Source organism: Phodopus roborovskii, unplaced genomic scaffold, assembly GCF_943737965.1.
Source record: "Phodopus roborovskii unplaced genomic scaffold, PHOROB, whole genome shotgun sequence".
In the NCBI taxonomy this organism is placed as follows: Eukaryota; Metazoa; Chordata; class Mammalia; order Rodentia; family Cricetidae; genus Phodopus; species Phodopus roborovskii.
Genome location: NW_026125543.1, coordinates 4,288,257 through 4,311,837, shown reverse-complemented (window position 1 = coordinate 4,311,837; position 23,581 = coordinate 4,288,257). Strand labels below are relative to the sequence as shown.

The following is a 23,581-nucleotide window of genomic DNA, read 5'->3' as shown; positions in this document are numbered from 1 at the left end:
AGATCTGAGATGAATTGTGTTGGCATTTTGATGAGGACTGCATGGAATTTGTAGATCACTTTTGGTTTGTAGGCCAGTTTTACTGATCAGTAAGCACGGGAGATCTTCCCATCTAGTGATATCTTCTGTACTGTCTCCTTTCAAATGCTTGAAGTTTTTATCCTTTCACCTTCTTGGTTAGAGTTACCCTAAGATATTTTACTTTGTTTGATACTATTGTAAAGGGTGTTATTTCCCTGATTTCTTTCTTTCTTTGTTATTTGTACATGGGAGGTCTACTGATTTTTGTGAGTCAGTTTTGTATCCAACTACTTTGCTGAAAGTGTTTATCAGCTGTAAGAGTTCCCTGGTGGAATTTTTAAGGTTATTTATGTATGCTATCATATCATCTGCAGATAAAGATACTTTGGTTTCTTCCTTTCCAATTTGTATCTCCTTGATCTCCTTCAGTTAAAGTACTCTATTGAAGGCACAGAGAGAGTGGACAGCCTTGTATTGTTCCTGTTTTTAGTGGAATTGCTTTGAGTCTCTCTCCATTTAAGTTGATATTGATTATGGGCTTGCTGTAAAATGCCTTTTTCTTTTCTTTTCTTTTTTTTTTAATGTTGAGGCATGTCCATTGTATATCTAATCTCACCAGAACTTTTATCATGAAAGGGGGTTGGATTTTGTTTTAGGTCTTTTTTGTATCATATGTAATGACCATGCCATTTTTGTCTTTAAGTTTGTTTAGATGGTGGATTTTCATGTATTGAACCATCCCTGCATCTCTTCGTTAGAGCCTACTTGATCATGGTAGATGATCATTTTGATGTGTTCTTAGATTTGGTTTGCAAGTATTTTATTGAATATTTTTGCAGCTATGTTCATAAGGGAAACTGGTCTATAATTGTCTTTATTTTTTGGGTTTACTTGAAGTTTGGGTCTCAGGGTAAGTGTGGCCATATAAAATGAATTGGGCAATGTTCCTTTTGTTTCTATTTTGTGAAATAATTTGAGAAGTATTGACATTAATTCTTCTTTGAAAGTCTGGTAGAATTCTGTGCTAAAATCATGTGGGCTTGGACTTTTTTTTTTAAAAAAAAATTATTGCTTATTATTTCATTTCTGTTTGTGTTTGTGTGCCTATCTTGGTGCCTGAGGAGGCCAGAAGAACATGTCAGATTCCCCCAGAATTGGAGTTGCAGATGGTTGAGTCACCATGTGAGTGCTGGGAATTAAGCCCTAGTCCTCTGGAAGAACAGCCAGAGCTCTTACTGCTGGGCCATCTCTCCAGCCCCCAGTCCCGGGCTTTTTTTGGTTGGGAGACTTTTAATGACTGTTCTATTTCACTAGGCATTATGGGTCTCCTTAAAATGCTTATCTGATCTTTGGTAAGTGGCACCTATCTAGAAAATGGTCCCTTTCTTTTATTTTAGCTTTTCCAGTTTGTTGGAGTACAGGTTTTTAAAGTATGTACTTATGAGTCTCTGGATTTCTTCAGTGTCTGTTGTTATATCTCCTTTTCACTTCTAATTTTGTTAATTTGGATGTTCTTTCTCTGTCTTTTAGTTAATTTGGATAAGGGCTTATCAATCCTATTAATTTTCTCAAAGAAACAACTCTTTGTTTCATTGATTATTTGCATTGTTTTTGTTTGTTTATTTCTATTTTATTGATTTCAGCCCTAATTTTTTTTGGCCATCTACTTCCTTTGGGTGTGATTTATTCTTTTTTGTTCTAAGTCTTTCAGGTTTGTTGTTAAGTTGCTAGTACTTGAGAGCTTTCCAGTGTTTTATGTAGGCACTTAGTGCTTTGAACTTGCCTCTTAGAACTGCTTTGTGTCCCATAAGTTTGGGCATGTTGTATATTCACTTTCATTCAATTCTAGAAAGCCTAATTGTTTTTCTTAATTTCTGTTTTGACCCATTTTTCATTTATGTTCAGTTTCCATGAATCTGTAAGCTTTCTGTTGTTTCTGTTTTTGTTGATATCTAGCTTTAAATCATGATGGTGTGATAGGACACAGGGTGTTATTTTAATTTTCTTATATATGTTATGTTGAGGCTTGCTTTGTGACAGAGTATGTGGTCAATTTTGGAGAAAGTACCATGAGGTGTAGAGAAAAAGGTATATCCCAGGGGCTTACTCATGCTAGGCTGTACCAGTTTAGTTTTTTTTCTTGACATAGGGTCTGGCTAAGATGTCTAGGCTGGCTTTGAACTCTCTCTGTAGCCCAAGCAGTAGCTTTCCTGTCCCAGACAGCCTCTTCAGTAGCACAGATTTGGTCTTACCCAAAGATTTCATCTCTCTATCTCAGATTTCTTAGCCATTTAATGACTATATATAGTCTCTTTTGCTCTTTTAGCTCAACCACATGAACCATTTTTTCCCTTAGGTCTAGTATAAAACCCCACACAAGGAAGAAAGAGTAAGTAAAAATATCCCTTAATATTTTCTTGAAAGTCAGGTGCTTTGTCTATGAAAAAAGGAGTAAATTATTATTTGCAATTTGTATGAAGTAGCTACCAGCCTTGCAATTGCCAATTCACGATTTATCCCAACCCAAATCACTAACTGGTAGGGCTCAAGAGGCTGTTTAGCATTATTTGGTATATTTATGAGTCTTCACAAGCAAAGAAACTGTCATAAAAAAAAGAGCATGATACACACACACACACACACACACACACACACACACACACACACACACACACACACATCTTAAAAATCTTTTCAAGACAGGCTTTCATTGTATAGCCCAGGCTGGCCTAGATTTACTAGATAGACCAACCTGGTTTCAGCTGCTATCCTACCTCAGCATCTGCAGGGCTGAGATTATAGGTGTGAGTTACCACACTCAGCTTGAAAATCCACATTCCTGACACATTTGCAATCAGCACTGATTTCAGAGAACTTATTGAAGCCTGCTTGGGTGCAGGGTGTGTTGTCATGTAGTATCTATATTCTGCTCATCCTGAATGGTCAGCTGTTAAGTACAGACCCCAGGATCGACAGATGTCATGAGCAGAATCCAGGTACAGCTTCAGCATGCTTGTTTGAGAAAATATGCATTCCTTCCTTCTGTTCTGAACCCATTTAAGTACAGCACGGAGAAACATGGTATATCAGGTTCCTTAGAATCTAGCTCTCGTCATGTCTGAGATCTTGGGCATAGGCCAAGCTCTCTGGACTCTCTAAACATGTCTCCACACTTGTCAAATGAGCAAATAGTTGCTGTCCCAAGCCTTGGGGTAGTGGTGAGGCTCTCAAGGGGTATGAGGAAAAGACTTAGTCGAAAGGGCTGTAAATGGTCCAGTCTTTGTCCAGAGCCTGTGGTCAAAAAATGATGAGGAAAAGTAACCACTTTAACCAGGTACCTAGAAACTGGTAACATGAAAAGCAAGAGTAGACATGAGGGGCCATGTCCCAGTTAAGTGGTTTATATATTTTACCTTGTTCAATCTCTGCAGCAAGCCCATGAATCAGTTATTACTCCTATACTTAATGATCAGAAGACTTAAGAATGAAAAAAAAAATAGTGTGTAAGGTTCATGTGAATCTTCACTCATTCGTTAACATGAGTACTCAGTGCCGGGATATACAACCGTAAATACAGAAGGAGGAACCCAGAGAATGCAATCCTGAAGCCAGTGAGTGTGCTATGGAGGACTATCAAAGAGTAAAGGGGAATGTTTATTTAACCTCATACGATAAGTTTCTGTCTTTACATATAGATGCTCTCCTGCCCAAAGGTCCCTATGCTGTTCTTTTTAAATATCTGTAGGTCTCAGCCACGAAACCAAGTTGCTTGTGCCGGAGGCTCCCCACCCTGGGCTGGCAGTCAGGAACCAAGTGGTAGAAGCTTGTTTGAGGGTGTGATTATCTGAGAAGAGAATGCCTCCAGGAACCCTCATTTCTGGGTGAGTCAGCCAGCATCATAGCCATCACTGAATGCTAAACTGGATAGTTCCGGAAGTTAAGCCAGTAGTGGAAAAAAAGCCAAGACTCACAGGATTGGAATGCCACTTGTTCACACTCTCTAGAGAATAATACAGGCCAGTGTTTAAGGCACCCATTTTCACTCTGAAAGTGGATTCCTTTTCAAAATTTCTCAGCAATTGTTTTAGCGACAGACAGACAGTGGCTATCAGGGTCAGGATAGAAGAGTTGAGAAAAAGGGAGCCAATGCCAGCTAAGGAAAGTGGACAAGAGGAGGGCCACACAGACTTCCCTGGTACAATCTAAATCATTAAGCTAATGCCCCAACACTGAGTCCTTTCCTTGTGTCTGGGGAAAGTACATATGGACCATAAGTTGGTCTTTGTGGAGGCATGCTTAACTAATGCAGCAAAACCCAAGGACACCAATGTTGCTAAGCAAGAGTTGCCTTGATTAGAAATAGTTTGCATACATTAGAGGTCATTTGCCCCCTGCTGTCTTTCTCAGTAAGCTTTCTGGCCCATGAGCTCCTAAGGAATATGTGCAGTCACCGACCTCATGGTAGGTGAGCACGTAAAAGTGTACCTGCTTGTCTGTGTAGCTACTCCCTGGCTTCTTGGACAGCATCCACCTCTGTTTCCATCTACTGCTGTTTTTTTCAAAGAAGTGCCAGCTGTGCCCAGGTTTGAGCTTGCTTCCTATCGTGTCTTAGTTACTTCTCTATTGCTGTGGCAAAACACCATAAGCAAGGCAACTCAGAAGGAAGAACTGGTTTACTTTAGGATTAGAGTTCCAGAGAATAAGAACCCATTTCCATGACAACAGGGCAATGTGGCAGCAGGCAGGCATAGTGGCACGAGCAGCTGAGAGCTTGTATCTCAGAACCACAAGAAGAAAGCTAAGAGGATCCCAATGGGGAATGGCCCCTGAGAAACCTCAAAGCTTGCCCTTAGTGATGTACTTCCTCCTTCAAGGCCATATTTCCTAAGCCTCCCCCAAACAGTGCCATCAACTGGGGACCAAGAATTCAAATGCCAGAAACTATGGGGACCATCTCAGCCAAACCACCATGCATCCCTACCCCTCAGTATGATAAAGACAGGGTTCCATTCTGTAATATAGATTGGCCTTGAACTCATGGCAGTCTCCTGTTTCAAAATACTCATGACTCAGAAGTTACTCAGTCCCTGACTTGGTGGTGCACAGTTGGTTTCTCTCACCAAGTTTTCTGTTCCTTAGTTACTTCCGGCTCCTCCCTTCAAAGCACCCGAGGTTTGGCATCCCAAATGAACTCACTTCATTCTCCCATAGAGCAAGATATCAGTTCTTTGCATATTTATTCTTATTCATTTGTAGGAACTCAATATATTATTTTGAAACTGGGAGTAAAAAGAAGGAATAAAGCCCCTGACTTTCTTAGATGACTATACAACAAGGTGACTGTCTGGTCAATGAGGACACATTTCTCTTTAGAGGAGTGCCTCATTAATGTGAGAGAATGTTAGACGAGAACTCATGGACACAGGGAATAACTATCAGTGATGCCAATGTCACAGAGTAGAGGCAACCAGGCATAAGCATACAGCAAGCATTATATTTGAACCAATGTGACAAAATATAATTTGAATCTAAGCTTCAAAATTGGATTTAAAAATACAAGGGACAGAGGACTCTACAAAAATGCTACCAGAGAACTCAAGCTTCAGGAATAGTCACAGGAAAATAACACATATTTTCAGGGATGGAGGTGGGGGGTTAGGGGGATTGGTGGTTGAGGGGATGAGAACATGGACCCTCCAGATGAAGGAATTTAGAGGCAAGACAACCACTTACAATGTGCAGTCATTCCTTTCTTTGATCTAGATTCAAACAAATTATATATATATATGTAAGTATGTATATATATATATATGCACACACATACATAATACATACTATATATATATATATATATATATATATATATATATATATGCAGGGAAATTTGAACATTGACTAGATTTCCTGTGACAAATGGTCTGCTCACTTTGAGATGGTGCAGTGGTATGGTTACAAAAATGTCTTGGAGTAAATGTGAAGCCTAGGACATCTTAGACTTTCTTCAAGATAATTCAGAGGATCATAGAAGAGGCAGACAAACATTTGTACATGTAAGATTGGCGATGAACAGATATAATTTCAACTGGGTGATGGGTACATGGGCATTTGCTAGCCTACTTCTGCACGATTGGGGATCCCCACAACTTAGTGATAGAGGAAATGGTAAAATAACCACTACGGTGAGTGGACATAGGGTGTGTAACTTTCCAGCAATAAAAGGGGTAAAAAAAATTAATAAAACTATCAGTTGAATAAGCCAAGGGAGGGGGAAATGAGGAAGGTCTCAGGAAGTATTTTAGAGAGAAAACGCAAAATGCTCCAGACATGCCAGCAATGATGATACATGGGAATGGATTAAATTCACTTGTTAGAAGACAGATTGGATTAAAAAACATTAAAAAAAAAAAAGCAGTGTATATTTTAAAAGAGACACTCCTAAAAATAAAGAGGACTTAATATCAAGTGAGGAAAATTAAAAGTGAAGAAATAGAAAATGGTACCCTGTATCAATTGAATGATAATCAGGAATTGGCACAGCACTTCAGTAAGATGGCTGTAGTTGATTTAGCATCAAGGTTGCATTGGTCGCCTTGACAAGAACAGCCCCTGTGGTGCTGAGGAGCCCAGGCCAGAAAGCATTGTCATGAGCACTCAGCAGAGCAGGGAAGGCAAAGGAGGAAGCTGGGGGTGGGGGTGGGGGGTAGGGGTGGGGGAATAACAGACCTCATTAGGGGAGAAGTGTTACTTATCGTTGTTTATCATTTATTACACACTTACATGAATGATCCACAGGAGAGGGTGATATGCAAGCAGTGTGTGTACGAGTGTGTGTGTGTGGGGGGTGGGGGGTGGGTGGAAAAACATTCCTGGGACAGTGGTCAAGAAGGGACGCTGAAGCTGAGAACCAGGACATTGAGGAAGATATTAGCAGTAGAGAAGAGAACACTTTCTCTTGCATTTTATTTCTAATTTATTAATTTATCATTACACAAACAGTACATGAATGCAGATTCAAAAACATCAAATTTTACAGTTTAAGCTAACACACACCACCAAACTACTGTAAACAGCTTGGTTAGTATTCTTCCAAAACCTTCTCTCTATATTTATATTGTACACAGAAAGATATTTGCAGAAGTACACTATACAATATTGTGTATGGCATTTTTTTTAAAAACCAAAATGTATTTCCCCCCCAGACTTAACAAAGTTAACATTGCATCCTAGAGATCTACTGTCAGCACACATTCCTATTTCTTCATTCTTTTTCATCGACACTTAATATGTTGTAGCATCAAACATATTCCTTTAACTTGGTGGATTTTGATTTTCCAATAGTATACTTATATAAGCTGCCTTGTGAACATGTGTGTGTGTTTAGGGTAGATATTAAAAATTGGAACCATGGGGTCACAGGGCATCTAAAATTCCAATTTCCCAGCTGCCTTTAAAAGTAGCTATGCAAACTTGTATGATGTCAGATTCCTGCTTTTCCACACTTGTCAGCTCTTGAATCTTATGTGTCTAATTATCAACTGGACCTGAGATAGCATGTTTCATGTGTGCTTTGCTTTGCCAAGGCTTAGCAGTTCTTCATAACCTATTTGTAAAACTATTCACTTCCATTATTATCAAGGCTTTGAATTGCCAAAGCAGAAGACTCACTTCTAGTGTGGTTGGAATTTTTAATTTTTGTGAGAGAGCTAAATTCCCCCCTCCCCCTACTGCCTCCAAGGTCTCAATACTACCTATTGACTAAGCCATTCTTTCCCCCTGATCTGAAATGTAAGGCTTACCACTTACTTAACATACAGCCTTGTATTTATTTCTGAATTCTCAGTTCTATTATTTTTGGCATCAGGTACCTGAGTTATTAACTTCATTCATTGAATGACAGCTGGTTAAGACAGCCAAAAATGCATGTTACTTATGAGATAAGAGACAATATAATTCATGACATGTAAATTCTAGTCATTAGATTTAAATCTATTATCTACAAACTGAGTGTATTAAAAATGTGTAAACGTCTCTCTCAGATTAGTTCTTTGTTTAGGGGCAACTCCCAGGCTCAGTATGTGTGTGCAAAGTCTTCTTTTGCCTGGTTTCCTCTTCCAGGATTATTTTTGCTAAAGCTTTTTGGTGACTTAGTTTTCCTGGCAACAGCAAAGGGTTTCACATGACACAGCAAATTACTACTGATTTACAGAACCTTCCATTTAACAAAGGACACAAAATCTATAAACTATTTGTTTTGGATAAGTAACATGGTACCTCAGCTTCTACTTTCTCATTGGACAATGAGCTCTTGGGGGGGGCACTGATCATGCCCTAAATAGCTATCTGTTCTCAAACATTCAGTATAGAGATAAGCACCTAAGTTGAGACAGAATTGAATTGCTTTCCAACATTTCTAAGATTAAAAAAAAAAAGCCCAAATTATTCCCCAAAACTTCAGCAAGTGTATTTGTGTTTAAGACAGATTTCTCATGAGCTAGAACTAGACACTGGCCTAGTATCACATATGCCTTGTGTAGGAGAAACTTCCTTGTCTGCCATCTTCTTTAGGTTTATCTATCTATGGATGAGCTGATTGCTTGTGCAATGACAGTAGAAACTGTGACCTGGAAGACCTTTTGGATTGCAAAAGTGGGCAAGAGCACTTTGCACCTATTTTTATGGAAATAATAAAAGCATGCAAACAGTTGGAACTACAAGTGAACTCAATTTCACTATGAAGAAGCTGAAGAGTGTTATTTGGCTTGTCTTAAACTTCCGTCATTTTTCTAAAATTAGCATACCTCCTTTCCTTCCTTCTTTCAGAGGGATATTATGGCTTCTGAGGGCAGGTCCTAGACTGTAACCACAGGGACTCTGGATCCATGACACTAGGTAGTCAGAAAACATTGCAAACAACTACTTTATCAGTTCCCCTGGTAAGAAATGGAAAACTAAAGCTAACTCATTATCTAATCATGTGATCAGGTTCAGTGTCCAAGTGGACTGTGCCAGTGTGAAGTAACAGCATATCTTGCCATCACCAATCCTAAAAGTCTGCCAATTTTTTGAAAAATACATTAAAACATAGAAAGAAAAGTGCAGGTCTGTGAACTTTACATTGTTTTCTATAGTACTTTTTTTTTTTTTTTTTTAAAGCAATTTCTACATATTAACATGGCAGACCAATGGTAGCCTACTAAGGGCACACTTGTATAACCCTTCACTTATATAGGGAAGATTTGCATTGATAGAGATTTAGGTGGTAAAAATCCATAACCTGGCATGGAAACGCGAGACAGGGATGGATCTTGGAATGTCAGTTTGCCAACTGGTGCAGATAAACACCTGAAGTGATTACCATTAGAAAGTAAAAACATGAATTATTAGAGGGCTTAAAGCTGAGGGGAGGGAGGGAAAGTCTGTTATTTCATCAACAGAGTATGGATGAGAAGGCTGTGGGTCTGACCTATGTTAGAGAATGAAAGGCAAAGCTAACAGAAAAAGTATCCTTACACGTTAGTATCTGCACTGGAGTCAGAATTCATACTATATCTCTCCAGGGAGCAAGAGGCTGTGGAATTATGGTGACCCCAGTTACTATTGGGCTGCATTTACAGAAGCATAGAGTGACCAAATTTCCCATTTGCCTTACTCTTCTGTCAAATTCTTACAAATCCTTCAACTGGAAACAAAGACATTAATTTTGCAGAAATGTATGGCTATCGGACATACGACTGATGGAACTTTCAAGTATTGGCTAATGTGTTGTTTCCTCAAAGAAACAAGAGAACAAACAAAGCAAAGCGCTGATACTGGGAGTGGAATAGTCAAAAGTGGCAGAGGAATTCCCAACTTCCCTTCAATAAGCTTCACACAATTTGCCCATGGAATGCTGTCTCACTTTTCTGGATTATCTTTTTCTAAATTACTTGTCTTCAGTTTCCACTCTACCATTGAATTGAACTGAGCACATCCCACTAGCCATCATGCGACTCACTGTTAATAGTGCCAAACTACCAACATTGATGGAGCAGTTGTTTCTCTTCCATAAAATTCTGTGCTTTAGGAGCTCTGTCTTCAGAGCTTTGAGCAGGCTTTTCTTGTGTTTGGAATGCCCTTATCCCCTTGTGACCCTCAAGACTCAGATGCCACCTTTCAGGAAAACTTTGAGCAATGCATTCCCTCCTTGACTGTATTCCTTGTCTCATTGTATTGGTTAGTTTATGTAGCCTCAATTCAATTGTAAATTCCCTTTCAAGAGAATCAGAAAGAAAATTTAAACATATCCATCCATCATAAAGGACCTGTCACCAGGGCCAAACAGCTTCATCTAACAGTTAAAAAAAAGCTGAATATTTAATTCTCCAACTCCCTACTTTTTGTTTTCTTGGATGCACCTTAAGATTACATTACAACTACCTAAAAATAATTTCTTTTGGGCAAAGTAAGGTTCCAATTATACATGCACTACCATATCAGAAAATTAAGCCAATATAAAGCTTATGTAGTAACAGCTGAGACTGAGAAAATTAAAGGTGGATGGCATTCCTCTAAGACTTGTCCCAAAAATGGAATTTCAATTAGTTGATATTCTACTTATTTGGAGACTCTAACCTCAATAGAGATCCAATCCAAATGAAGATACTAAATAAATCAATGAGGGAGAAATGACTCAAACTCAATTATTTTCCAACAAAAGCACACCACCTTGCTCACCTTTCTTTGTTCCTGACTCTGGAGTTCAATGACCCTCAATGAAATGGGAACAGATTTAGATGCAGACTTCATTGGACAACTTTAAATAGGGACAGAATAGGTAATCAATAAACCTTTTGAGGTCTAAGGGAAGAAGTGGACACACAGGACAGGCACACACTTGTATTTTTTGAACACTGCACCTTAGGCATCATGCCACTGAGCTAGTTTATTAATATTTAAAGCACTTGATACACACTGCCAAATTTCATCCTGGAGAACACAGGAAAACCCATCTTACTATATTAATTAACTTCTGCTATTTAAAAGCTGTAATAACTGAGATAATTTACACTTTTTAGTTCATTAGAGGTTAATCTTTTTGGAACAAATTTTATTTTTTTGTTAACCATTTTCTAAGACTCCCCCCCCCCCTTTAAAGGAGTAGTGGCAATTGCTGTTACCATTTTAAACCATAAAATAATCATTTCCTTGGTGACTGCTATTACATTTTGCTTATGTTTTTCTATCCCTAGAATAAAAATTCATTATCTTCACAAAAATCACACTAATTTTGTTTTCAGTGACAGGCATCAAATGGAAGATTTGTGCATTTTTGGGCAGCAGTCTGCATTTAACTGTCTCCTCCTGCAACCCTTTTCGTGTTAGTTTCTCTTTGCATGAAGTACCATACTATTAGCACTGGAAGGGCACCAAGAGAATCTTCAGGTTCACATACAATAGTAGTTTCACACCCTATCTTGCCCACAGTGGCTCTATTAGAATCTCACTCTGCATCCTTAGTGTTATTACATACTCAAGTCTACATACTTATCTAGTTCTTAAGTAATTCTAATGTTACTAATTATCATAAAATTTTGCTGAGCATTATTTCCCTTAGCACAACTAGAATATAAAATATTTGGTAATCTCATGTATGTTTCAATTTTGACTTTTGTTTGAGGCTAGAATGATTCAAATAGATAAAGAACACTTAACCTCTTCTAAGATGAAGAGCTAACCACCATTTCTCATTAAGACTGAATGAGCTAGTGGGCTACCAATACAGGACACGTTCATTTCTACAGGCACCTTTCTGAATTCAAGTAAAAGTTTGGTAGACAAGGATTTCCTATTTATATTAACATAATATGAATATTGAGTACAAATATTGCTCACCATTTTTGGGTTCTTTAAATTATTTTACTTTGAAAATTTAAGAACTATCATTGTCATTAATAGCATCATGGGCTTTTACTTAAGGAATTATTTTAAACCGTGAAAATACAAATCTAGTCAAATTCTGAACACATATAGAGCCAAATATTTGAACAAAACTGTAGTTTAATTTCAGAAAATGTGTTAAAATATATATTTTTACATCAATTTCTGACATACACTTAATGTGTTAGTATACACAAAATGATGCTTTCTCTTGAAACTGTATTTATGAAATGTACATTTTAATTTAAATACTCAGTATACACTGCACTTAATCTGCATGTTGCATTTATTAAATACATTAAAATTTGCAATGTAACAAAACGTTTTCTGCATATGAAATTCAAAACACCATTTTAAATGAACAAAAGATGGCTCACTTCATTTTTGTTTTGTACAACTGGTGCATTGTACACTAGCTCAGCTCCACCATACGACCTGTTCGTTCTTTTTATTGACATTGTTCACAGACTAGTACACAGTACAACAAGAGTGCTGGATAAAAACATGAGGTACGAAAGTGGTTCAAAGATTACAGGCCATGCAGATCATGCTAGACAGCAAAGAAAATTGTGACCAAGAAAACACTAAATAAAAATACATAAAGAATGTGCATTATAAAACAAAACAAAACTCCATTACACAGCTTTGCTTCTTTGGTTACAAAGTAGGTTGAACAATTTCACAGCTTTTTTTTTTATTCCCACCCAAAAAAAAAAAAAAAAAAAAAAAAAAGAAAGAAAAAAAGAAAAGAAAAAAAAGTCATACGAAATGTTGAAAAGCAGAGGAATCATGGCAATTTCTATTAGAAAGTAGAAACAAATGAACAAAGTTTTCTTCATGAAAATAGCCCAATTATTTATTATATCACAATAACTGGTGACTACCTGTACAGGTGCACTGTGTTTTTCATACTTACACTATACAAAATTTACATTCAAGCTGGATCTTTACTATTGAAAATAAATACCAACGGTAAATTGCCATTAGTGTTAGAAATGTGCCAGGATTCTTTTGTTCAATTATTGCCTAAACATTTTATTTATTAAATGTAATCCTGTCTTTCAATTCCTTTACTGATACTTATAATTATTCAAAAAAATTAAAAAAGTTCTGTGACATTGTTCATGTACATTATGAAAATAGCAGCCCTGTAATAAATAAAACACAAAATAAATGAAAACTTACGTAGGCAAATGTTATTGATATTGAAAGAAAAGTGGCTCTTTAGATGAACTGTTATTTATAATGTGACAGGAAGGCTCAAGGTAAATCCATGGGTGATAAGAAACATGGGAGAGCCACCAAAACTTTTAAAGATCCCACTCATGCGCACATGTAGAATGTAGACTCTGCTTGCTTTAATAAACCCCGTCTATTATTCTCCTCATGTACTGATGACATAGAAGTGGACATCAACAGTGCTGCATGACATCTTTAGAGAGGGAAAGCTCCTGTAGAACGATTGTCTAATACTGAAAAGGCCAAGCACACAGCCGAAGCATGGCTACTTGCTTTCTATAAAGTGGAAAGAACACCAGTGGCACACAAGGAAAGATTGCTTTCGTTTTTTTCCTTAATGAGGCTTAAGAAAGCTTTATGCTGAGGAAACATTCGGCTGCTGTGGAGGTTGCGTTGGCTGAGGAGGCTGTGCTATCATTGCTTGTTGTTGAGAAGTGCTACCAGGATTGGCCTGTTGGGCTGGGAGTTGGGACAACTGATCATTGTTTGAAAGAGATTTTAACAGTGCATTTTCTCGTTCAAGTAAAGAGTTTCTTTCCACTAATTCTTTTATTTGCTCCTTTAGAACTTCCACTTCTTCTCTTACTGCATACATCAAATGGCTTTTCACCAGATCCTGTGAAAAACAAAATTTGGAATGTTAAAAGAGTTATGAGAAACAAGGAGCTACTTAGTTCTAGACTGTCTGGGTGGCTTATAAACACTAAATAGTTTTTATATTTTTGTTTTTAAGAGCAATTTTCTCTTCATGCTTTTAATGTTTCTACTGTATCTTGACTGGGCCTATGAGAGTTGGGTGGGGAAAGTTATCTTTTCCAACTAGTATAGCAAATTCTCTTTCCTCCCAAAGCTTAGAATGAGCATTTTAAGATGCTGGATAGATAGCAGAGCATCATATTCCAATGGAAAGCTGCTTGCTAAAAAAACTAGTCCCAGGGCTATTTTAGAGCCAGGACCCATAAACCCCACTTTTAAGTGGACCAAAGGCTGATGCTTTTCTGATGAACACATACTGTACTGAATTATGTGTGCTCCCGTTTCAATGGTGACACACAAAGAATAATGTGATCAAATGGAAGGACTATTTAATTAATTAGTACATGTGAACTAGAAATTTTCAGTGTTCTATCAGCTTCTAAATTTTGATATCAAAGAAGTTAAGTTTTGGCTTAAAAAAAAATTACATTTCTGTTATCTGGACTTGAGAAGATCCAAACAGTCAGGCTGACCAAGAGGGAAGTGAAAGGACAACTGTGAACCTACTTACCATTGCTTGTTCTATTTTGTTGTCAATGGCTACAACACCGCCCCCAGATGCACTGGAAAAAATTAGAATATTTCATTAAATTATCCTTAAAATGTTAACCATCCTTCTAAATCTTAAAATAATGTAAAAGACATTTGTGTTTTATCCAGTATCAAATGTGACAATTTAAAAATAACTTATCAAGTATATTTCTGCAATTCAGTAATCAGAGGTTTAACTTTTTTTTACGTGAGAATTTGGTACATGGCTGACTTCTAAAAACCTTTACAGTCCCAAAATTTATCATTTGTCTATGGCACATATATACCACTTTAAAATTACTCCCAATTTTAATTATATGTTTTGTCTTTGGTGGTCTTAATGCATTAAAATTCAGATGATGACTTTTTCTATCAATTTTCTACTTTAACATCTGGTTTTTAAGTGTTTAAGAAGGGCTTCTAAAAAGAATTCAGAGGATTGTAGAAGAGCTGGTTAAAATGAAACTCAACATTCTGGTAGACCTATGCATGTACTTTGATTATAGGTTATTTGCTGGCAAAATTCACCTAAGAAAGCATGTGTTTCTCTTGAAAATAATTCAAAGTTGTCTAGCTAGAAAGTATATATCACAAGTTCAAATACTACCTGGGCATTTATGTAATGACACAGAAGATAAATTTTCTCCATGGTTTATATTCACCCATCTTTTAGGTAGTAAAAGTAGCAAGAATCTATATACTCTTGTTGGTATTTTAATAAGTTTTTGTTTTAAACTAGTCTTGTAAAAGAAAATATAGTACTTCCTTGAATCACCACAAAAACAGTCTTTTAAAAATAATTTTTGAATACAATGTTACTAAGTACTATTTACAGAGTATATACTATACCTGAGAAGAATTTGGTATTTACAGTATCTAAAAACTACTTTACTTTGAATTATATGGGCTGTTAGTAGTATGCCAGCTGAGGCTTAGGAACACTCTTTTCCATGTAGTTGTGCCTTTAGATTATAATCCATGAGGGTCTGGCTATTATGGCAGGTTCTGCTTCTCGCTTACTCATTCATTTAATAGTTTCCACATCTGTAAAATGAATGGGGTCAGTATCTAAGCTTCACTGGACTTGCCTCACCTAACCCAACACACAGAAAATGCTCTCTATTTGAGCTCTAACAATATTGGTCACAGTGTACTTTTAACTCTTTGCTGCTGCTAGGATAAAGGGCTCTGTATACTTAAGATCTCAAAACTGTCTATAAGTTAGGCTTTCAGTTTCTGGAGAGATATGTGCAAAGTAAGGTTACATATAACTAAATTAATGACCAACTATGTAATCTGTAAGGTTTTAGTGTTAAAAAAATAATAAAATCACTACAAATAAAGACAATGACAGGCATTTAGACTAGTACTTGCTTGAGAATTCTAGTTTAGTTTCTGTGTTATTACTTTTACCAAGAAAGAGTTACTTTTAAGTCATTTCATGGTGTGAATACATCCTACTCCTTTGACACATGTGGTTTAAATAGAGTGCTTTAAGGTATCAACTATAATACATTCCACAGTTTAAAAATTATGAAATGAGTTTTTTACTTCCTTTTCTTGTTAATTAAAATTAGTAAGTTTACAAGTCATTACTGCAACTAACGACTAATGAGCATGCTACACTTTGACTGTTGACCTAACAATTTTGCTGATACTGATCTTTTTGCAGCAACAGAAGATATGGATTTATAAGGTATAGAAGGATCATGTTGAAGAAAAGTATTCCATTAGGTATTAACATTTCAATTCTGTTGTGCATAATACTCTAACAGAATTAAATCAGTCATAGATACAATTACTATTATTTTAGTAATATCCAACAATTCAATACCAATTATAATATTCTCAAACTAGTATGTACTCATCATCTGGAGGTCTATCTAGTATGAACAGATTGCTCGGCTCTAAATGGGATTTCTAACAAGTGCCCAGAAAATGCTGATTTTGCTGCTTGACCCTGTTTTGAGAACCACTGGCTTACAGTGAAAGAAAATTGACAGGAGAAAGAATAAACAAAAACAAAACCCCAATCAAAACCCTAATTCTATTTTTTTTTTTTTTTTTAATACAGGGTATCAAGATGTAACCCTGGCTGGCCTGAAACTATGGATCACCAGGGCTGGCCTCTGGCTCCCCAGTGTTGTTTATTCTTCATGACTGTGACTTTTGCCATAGATGGTTTCTTATCCTTTTTGAAAAAAATGTATTTTTGCCTTACGTAATATTTGTAATCTGTCACAAATGTTTTTCCAGGTTCCCTTGACTTTGCAGAAACTGCTCCCCCAAGTGGAGATATCTGTACTTTCAATTCATGTGGCGTTTGCTTGTCCTTTATGAGGCTCAGGGCCATCTCTTTTGTGGTTATTATCTTTTGCTGTCCTATAGTAAAGTCAATTATTCTATCCCCACTCTGGTCCCGCAATACACATACTTTTAATTTTAAATAGTGTAGAAGGTATTACAGCACTATAGCAAATTTTAGCTCTTCAATATACTCACTGTGAATTCTGGGAAATTAGTTTATAGACCTTATTATTATTATTATTATTTTCCCACCGCAAACAAGCATTTTGTGTCCTAATCCTCTGGGGATTAAATGAGTTTAAATACTATCTGGCATAGTTCCTGGCACACTGAATGATCAATGCAAGGTAGTTAAGTGATTTTTTCTTTTCTTTTTTTTTTTTACAATCTAATACTACTATGTATGGTTGATTCTATTAGATTAAGCCTATTGAGGGAAGTTCCATTATCTAGAGAAGTAAACAGTGTCTGACACGTAAGAGCTCAAATGCATTCTGACAGTAATTAGAGATGACAGTAATGTGATTTCAAACAACTAATGGCTTATATTAGGAAGCCATTAAAATTCTTTGAATTCAGATAAACTAGTTTTCAAAGTGAAGTTTCTTTTAACCAGATGCAGCAACACTACCTGGGAACTTGCTAGAAATGGACATATCTGGGTCTGCACTAAACTACTGAATTAGATACTCCTGGAATGAGGACAGTTAATATATCTTAATTCCTCTGGGTCATTCTGATAGAAACTTAGGTTTTGGGAACCACCATTTAAACAGCCAGATTACAGTTCCAAAGAAGGTAATGTTTTCTGTGGTGTTCAGCCCAGAGATTCACCTTCCTTAAAATTATGACTGATCCATGAAGCTATTTCTCCCTTCAACTTTTCTTTACCTAATGTTGATTTAAACTTTGATTTCTTTTTTGTTACTACATCTACCATATCATATTTTGATGTTTAATCAGTTTCAAATTGAGGAGCTGTCTTTTTTCCCCCCGCAACTGTTCATATAGTTTATCTACCTATTGTACAATTAGGTTCCCTTAAATGTAGTGTCTGAATAAATGCAATGTAAGAATAAACCATGTGTTTTAGATTATAGGGGGTGGTACGCACGCACGCACGCACACACTTAAACTGAAGTCCATTTAAACCAAGTGCCATAATTATTGTCAGAAAATGAAGAACTCAGAACCTCCTTGCTTATGTTATTATCATAAACTAGAAGTGCAAAATAAAGCCAAAGGATAATTTTCAATTATGGACAAAGTCTTTTAGGGGAAAAATTTTTGATTAGTGTTCAAAGACAGAGGCAATGAACAGAAATATAGGACTGTGGAAAGGTAAATATTACTGAGCTACATGCTTAGCCCTGAATTTAGTGTCCCAAAAATGCTGATCATAGTTCCAGTCACAGAAAAAGCAGGAGTCACTTAAAAGTAACCATGCTGCAATAGGTTAGTGTGGCTTTTCATGTCATTCTAATTCACCCCAGCTGGCTACTAGCAGCTGCTTTTCTTCCCAGATGTCCTTATTCTTTAGCAAGTGGTCATGATCAAGAACTTGTAGTTTTCACTGAGAAGGGAAGAGGGCAGAAAGAACCTGAACTTTACAAGGTAAATCAGTGAAGACAAGTTCATCTAACTTGATTTCACTCTTTCAAATGCTTTATCTATAATAAAGCAGACTGGTATGGAATAGTTAGTTACCTGTCTAAATTAAGAACAGAAACAATAAAAGAGCAGTGCAAATGTATTTCTCCAAGTGGACACAGTTTTACTATTTAGTCTCTGGTTTTTTCTATGTAAGTGCAGTGAACAAAATGATAAATCAGAGGAAAGAATAGTTTGACAATTTATTTTATAGCAGGCCTATAATTATCAATAAACCTGAACAACACCCTCATTCTATAAATAAGGAAACTAAGGTCAGGTAACTTATGATAGTAGAATTCAAACCTAGACCTAATGTCAAAATACATGACTTTTTTTCCTATGACAAAGACTGTGAAAGAAAGCACCTATCTACAGTGACCTAAATAAATCCTGCGCTATATATGTTAAAGAATGCCTTAAATAAGCACCAAATGTTAGCTGTGAAACAGTGAACATGGATCCAAAGATTAAACACTGTTTGTAACATGTTATTTATCTTATCTAGCATATTCCCAGAAGTAGTTCCACTCTCAGAATAAGGGAGGAGGCGACTTCTTAGAAAGGATATTTGCTCAGCGATCTTTGGACAGCCAGCATAGTTTGCCTATTTGCTAGGAACTAAAATGTTCTGGTCTGTCAAGTTAATATTGAAATTCTATGTATCTATAAATAGAAAAGTTACATTGCTTTCACTCAAAGATCCTTCTAATTTTCTGTGGAGTCACATTCACAGTGACAAATACAGTAAAGGAATTCCAGAAATTACAGAATCATATCTTCTGCAATTAATTAGTTTGAGTTGGCCATTCTGATTCTTTGTGTCCAAGCTTTCTTCTGCAAATCAGGTAAAAGTGATTCTTCATCAATCATAAAAAGGAGGAAGCTATCTTTGATAGGAGCTAAGTCCTATACCACTCAGAAGTCATATGTTCCTTACAGTAAGTCATCTACTTTCTTTAAACCAACTTTATTCCTACCATTTCTTAATAGAAGAGATATACAGCATTATCACTAAAACATTAATTTAAACCCAGGGTGCCATTTTATCTGCTTTCTAAGAAATACACAGTTATTTTTTAAGACAGAAAATATAATTGTAAGTTGCTGATTGTGAAAGAGTAAATTTAACCTATAGTTCAGCAAGACTGAAGGTTAAATACACTTAAAAAAAAAATCTACCAATCTAAAAAAAATTTATTTCTACCATTTCTTTCTTTCCTTTCTTCCTTCCAAAGCATTCTTTATCCCTCACTCCTCCTTACTCTCTTTCAAATTCATGGCCTATTTATTTATTTATTTATTTATTTATTTATTTATTTATTTATTTATTTCAAGACAGGGTTTCTCTGTAGCTCTGGCTGTCCTGGAATTCACTCTGTACATGAGATAAGCCTCAACTCAAAATTTGCCTGCCTCTGCCTCCTGAATGCTGTGGTTAAAGGTATGAGCCATCATGTCCAGCTTAATCATGGTTTTATGCCATATACATGCATACACACATACTCTACAACTTGCTCAGTCCATATGATTTTATTTGGATGTATGCTTTCAAGGCTATTTGATGACAGATAATCACTGTCGCGCTCTTCTGGGAGAAGGCTATTTCTCACAGGAGCCTAAAATAACACACACACACACACACACACACACACACACACACACACACACACACACACGGTAATGCAATCAATTCAATGTTCCTTTCCTAACTTAGACCCACTTTGTCTAAAGTCAACCAGGAAATTTGTATTAGTGGGTTCAAAATCACTCGTTGAGCTATCTTTAAAAATGAGAAATAGAAAACCAGAAGAATTCACAATGACAGCTCACATGATATTTAAAAAGGCTAGTATGGTCTGCACAGCAAGACTTTGTCCCCCAAACAAAACAAAACAAACAACAAAACCTCCAAAACAGAAGATATGAAAAAAAAAATCAGTATTTTAATCCTAATAAAAATACAAATTAAAACTATAGTAACATATTTCATTCAGACTCTCCTTCCAATTTTCCCTCTTCCTTATTCATTCATGAACCAGCAAGCCTATATCTGAAAATTTATCTCTCATGCACACTGTTTTATTTCATTTTTTTAAAAAAGAATTTATTTATTTCTATGTGTATGTATGTCTGTGCCCCATGTGCGTGCAGTAGCCATGGAGGTCAGAAGAGGGTGACAGATCCCTGGGACTAGAGTTACAGATGTTGTAAGCTGCCATGTGGGTTCTGGGAATCAAACAGCAAGTGCTCTTAATCACTAAGCCACCTCTCCAACTACTACAGCACTGTTTTAACAGCAAAGCTTCTATCAATGGAAAACTGGTTAAATCATAGCATGTATGATTTAATGGCATGCATATCTTAAAAAACCTAACATGAAGACAGTTTTTCTCATGGCATAACATGGTATACATCTCTGGGGTGGGAATGCCCTTTCTACTTACGGAGGAAGGGGCAATATATAGAACGTCTTTAAAACTAAAGACATATTGTGTGTACAATATATTATCACTTACCTAAAGGAGTAATATATCTTATATCTGCTTGTGTATATATATGAAGTAACAAAATAAACACACACACATACAAAAGTTGGCTATTTGAAAACAGAGACAGAAGGCTAGTTTCACTATATGTTGGAGACTATAGGAAGAAAATACATTCTAATATGACGTAAGGATTTATTTCCCTGTATAGCATAAACTCAAGACATGAGCCAATGGTTGCAGGAAAACTAACGGGAAAAGGGGGAAGTAAAAAAAAGGGGTACCGATTCCACTGTCTCTAGGGATTATTTCATCCTGCAAAATAGGACTTTTCTTTTAAACTTTTCAAGTTTTAAAAGAGCGTGCATGCTCTGGCAACTATATGCTGGTCAGAGGACAACTTGAGGAAAGTAGGTTCCCAGGGACTGAATTTAGGTTCTTAGGTTTGGCAGCAGTACCCTTAATCTGCTGAGCCATTGCTATCTTGCTGACTGAAAATCAATTGGGCATTAAGAATTTTACTTATTATTATTCTTTATGAGTGCAGAAATACATGTGTTATAGCATGCATATGGAGGCAGAAGACAACTTCTGAGTCTCCTCCCACTGAGTAGGTTATAGGAATGGAACTGAATACCCATTGAACCATCTTTCTGGTCCAGAATAAGGCATTTCATTAAATATATGGAACAGAACTTACTGTGATACCTGAGATTTGCAAAACTTTGGAACTTAATTTAGGGAGTACTGAGCCTATTTAAGAATATTGCTTCCCATTTGTTAGCACTATCTGTACAGTCTACTAACTTACACAATAAAAACACAATAGCTGCATTGTGAAGAAGCTAAAACCAGTATGAACAGTATCTTCTCTCTGTATCCCTCTCCATTTCTATATATATAATCAGAGTGTGGGGCTATGTATGGGAATCATCCCAGTAACTGTCAGTAAAATTCTGACAGTTCTTCTGTGGAGCTGCTCTAGCCCAGTAGATGGAAGGGCAGAATCAACTCCTGTAAATTCTTGTCTGACCTCTACTGGTGTCCCATGGCACACGTGCATCCACACACAAAATAAATAAATGAAACAAACTAGTAGAACTACATGATTTTCTATTAAAATGCTGAAAGTAAGAGTATATGTGAATTTTGCCTGGAAAATTTGAGTAGTACTGCATCCAAACCAATGTTAATATTCTATTACTTGAAGTTGGGTAATTTACTATTATAAGAACATGGTCTATCTACTCAAGATGAACGGTGTTTTTCACTAACTTACTCCCCAACCTCATTTCCTTTCTTTCCACATAAACTCAGGAAGGCTTTGAATTCTCAATTCTCCTACCTCCACATCCTAGGTGCTGGGATTCCATGGCACAATCAGGCCAGCTTTATGTATAGCAGGTACTAAGCTCAGACCTCTGGCAGTACCTTACCAACTAAACCACTTCCCCAGCCCTCTACTTGCTTCTTATCCCACTAACATTAGGTAAGACTTGACAAGACTTAAAGATTATTTCTTCCTTCTGAGTCAGACTGAAAAACAAGGAAGGGCAAAAGAAAGGGGTAGAGGAAAGTGGCATTTTTACTAATGCTGGAGTGCTTACATTTAAAAAAGGCTTTGTTGAAAAACATTTCATTTTACTGTTTGCATAGCAGCAATTAGGTAATCTGATGACAATACTGAGTGAGGAGTAACTGATACCACGGGGCTTAAATCCAAATAAAAAAGCTGAGCAGTTAAAATTATTTCCTGGAGACAGAGAAAAAGAGCATATGACTGACAATTGTCTACACTTACTGGTACCTAGTAGTGAAAAAAAATAAAGGATTAAAAAAGGATTTTAAATCTTCCAACAGCCTGTAACAGCAGATAAAACTCGAAATAATTGAATTATGCTCAAAAGGAATCATTTGTAGAGCAGTTCTCTATATTCATATTCTAAATTCTAAAAAAAAAAAGTCCTTTAGTTTACTGGGATAGAAGTTGGTAACTGGCTGGCTTCTAAGAATATCAGTAAACCTTAAAAGCAAGAAGCAAACAAAACCTACATACTTTTAACGCTTAAAAGGTTTTCCATCTCCTCATTAAAAATGGCATAAGCCTAATAATAAAAAAAGTTATGTCAGAAACACCTAAGGAGTTAAAAAAGATTTCAGCTAGGTTAGGAAAGGAGAAAACATTCAGAACCAGGCATTTTAGAATAGAGATCAATCTACCTTTAATAGGTTAACAACAGCATTTTTTTTTTTTCCCTCTTAACTAAGAAGAAATTGTAGCATTTTATTCTTTTTCCATTACTTAAGGGTCATGGGGAGTTTTCATGGTATAAATCTGTGAAAATGAATACAACTTGAGAAAAACCATGGCGGAAAAGAGTGTCTGGAGAAATAAAAACACAAATGTAAAACTTAATTAAGATTTGTGTTTCACTTTAGAAGCCATGGACAGAATACATTTTCAATCAGTAGTGGGGCATAAAAATAATCTTCTGGAAATAGCTACATTCATCTAATATTAATTTAGAATTCTCCTAACAAAAGGCACCTCCTTTCCCTGCAAAAGGAATTATTAGCCTAATGGAAGCCCTTTGCATTTATTTCAAAGGGTCACTTCTTATATTTTTTCATTTTGTTCCGTTTTCGTGGTGGTGGCTCACTAATGCAAGATA

The 23,581-nt window shown here is 36.3% G+C and overlaps 1 protein-coding gene across 4 annotated transcripts in view; it reads right to left on the bottom strand.

Moving 5' to 3' along the window:
* Positions 1–12,039: 12,039 nt before the first annotated feature.
* Tsc22d2 (TSC22 domain family member 2) overlaps positions 12,040–23,581 on the bottom strand; it is a 43,372-nt gene continuing 31,830 nt past the window's right edge. For 2 of the 4 annotated variants that reach the window (XM_051176988.1, XM_051176989.1), the window contains 2 exons: positions 14,444–14,495; positions 12,040–13,792 (listed from right to left, as the gene is read on the bottom strand). In XM_051176988.1, coding sequence (XP_051032945.1) covers positions 13,532–13,792; positions 14,444–14,495 — 313 coding nt within the window. In that variant the 3' untranslated portion in view covers positions 12,040–13,531. The remainder of the gene's footprint in view (positions 13,793–14,443; positions 14,496–23,581) is intronic. The other 2 variants (XR_007834014.1, XR_007834015.1) reach the window with 1 other exon arrangement.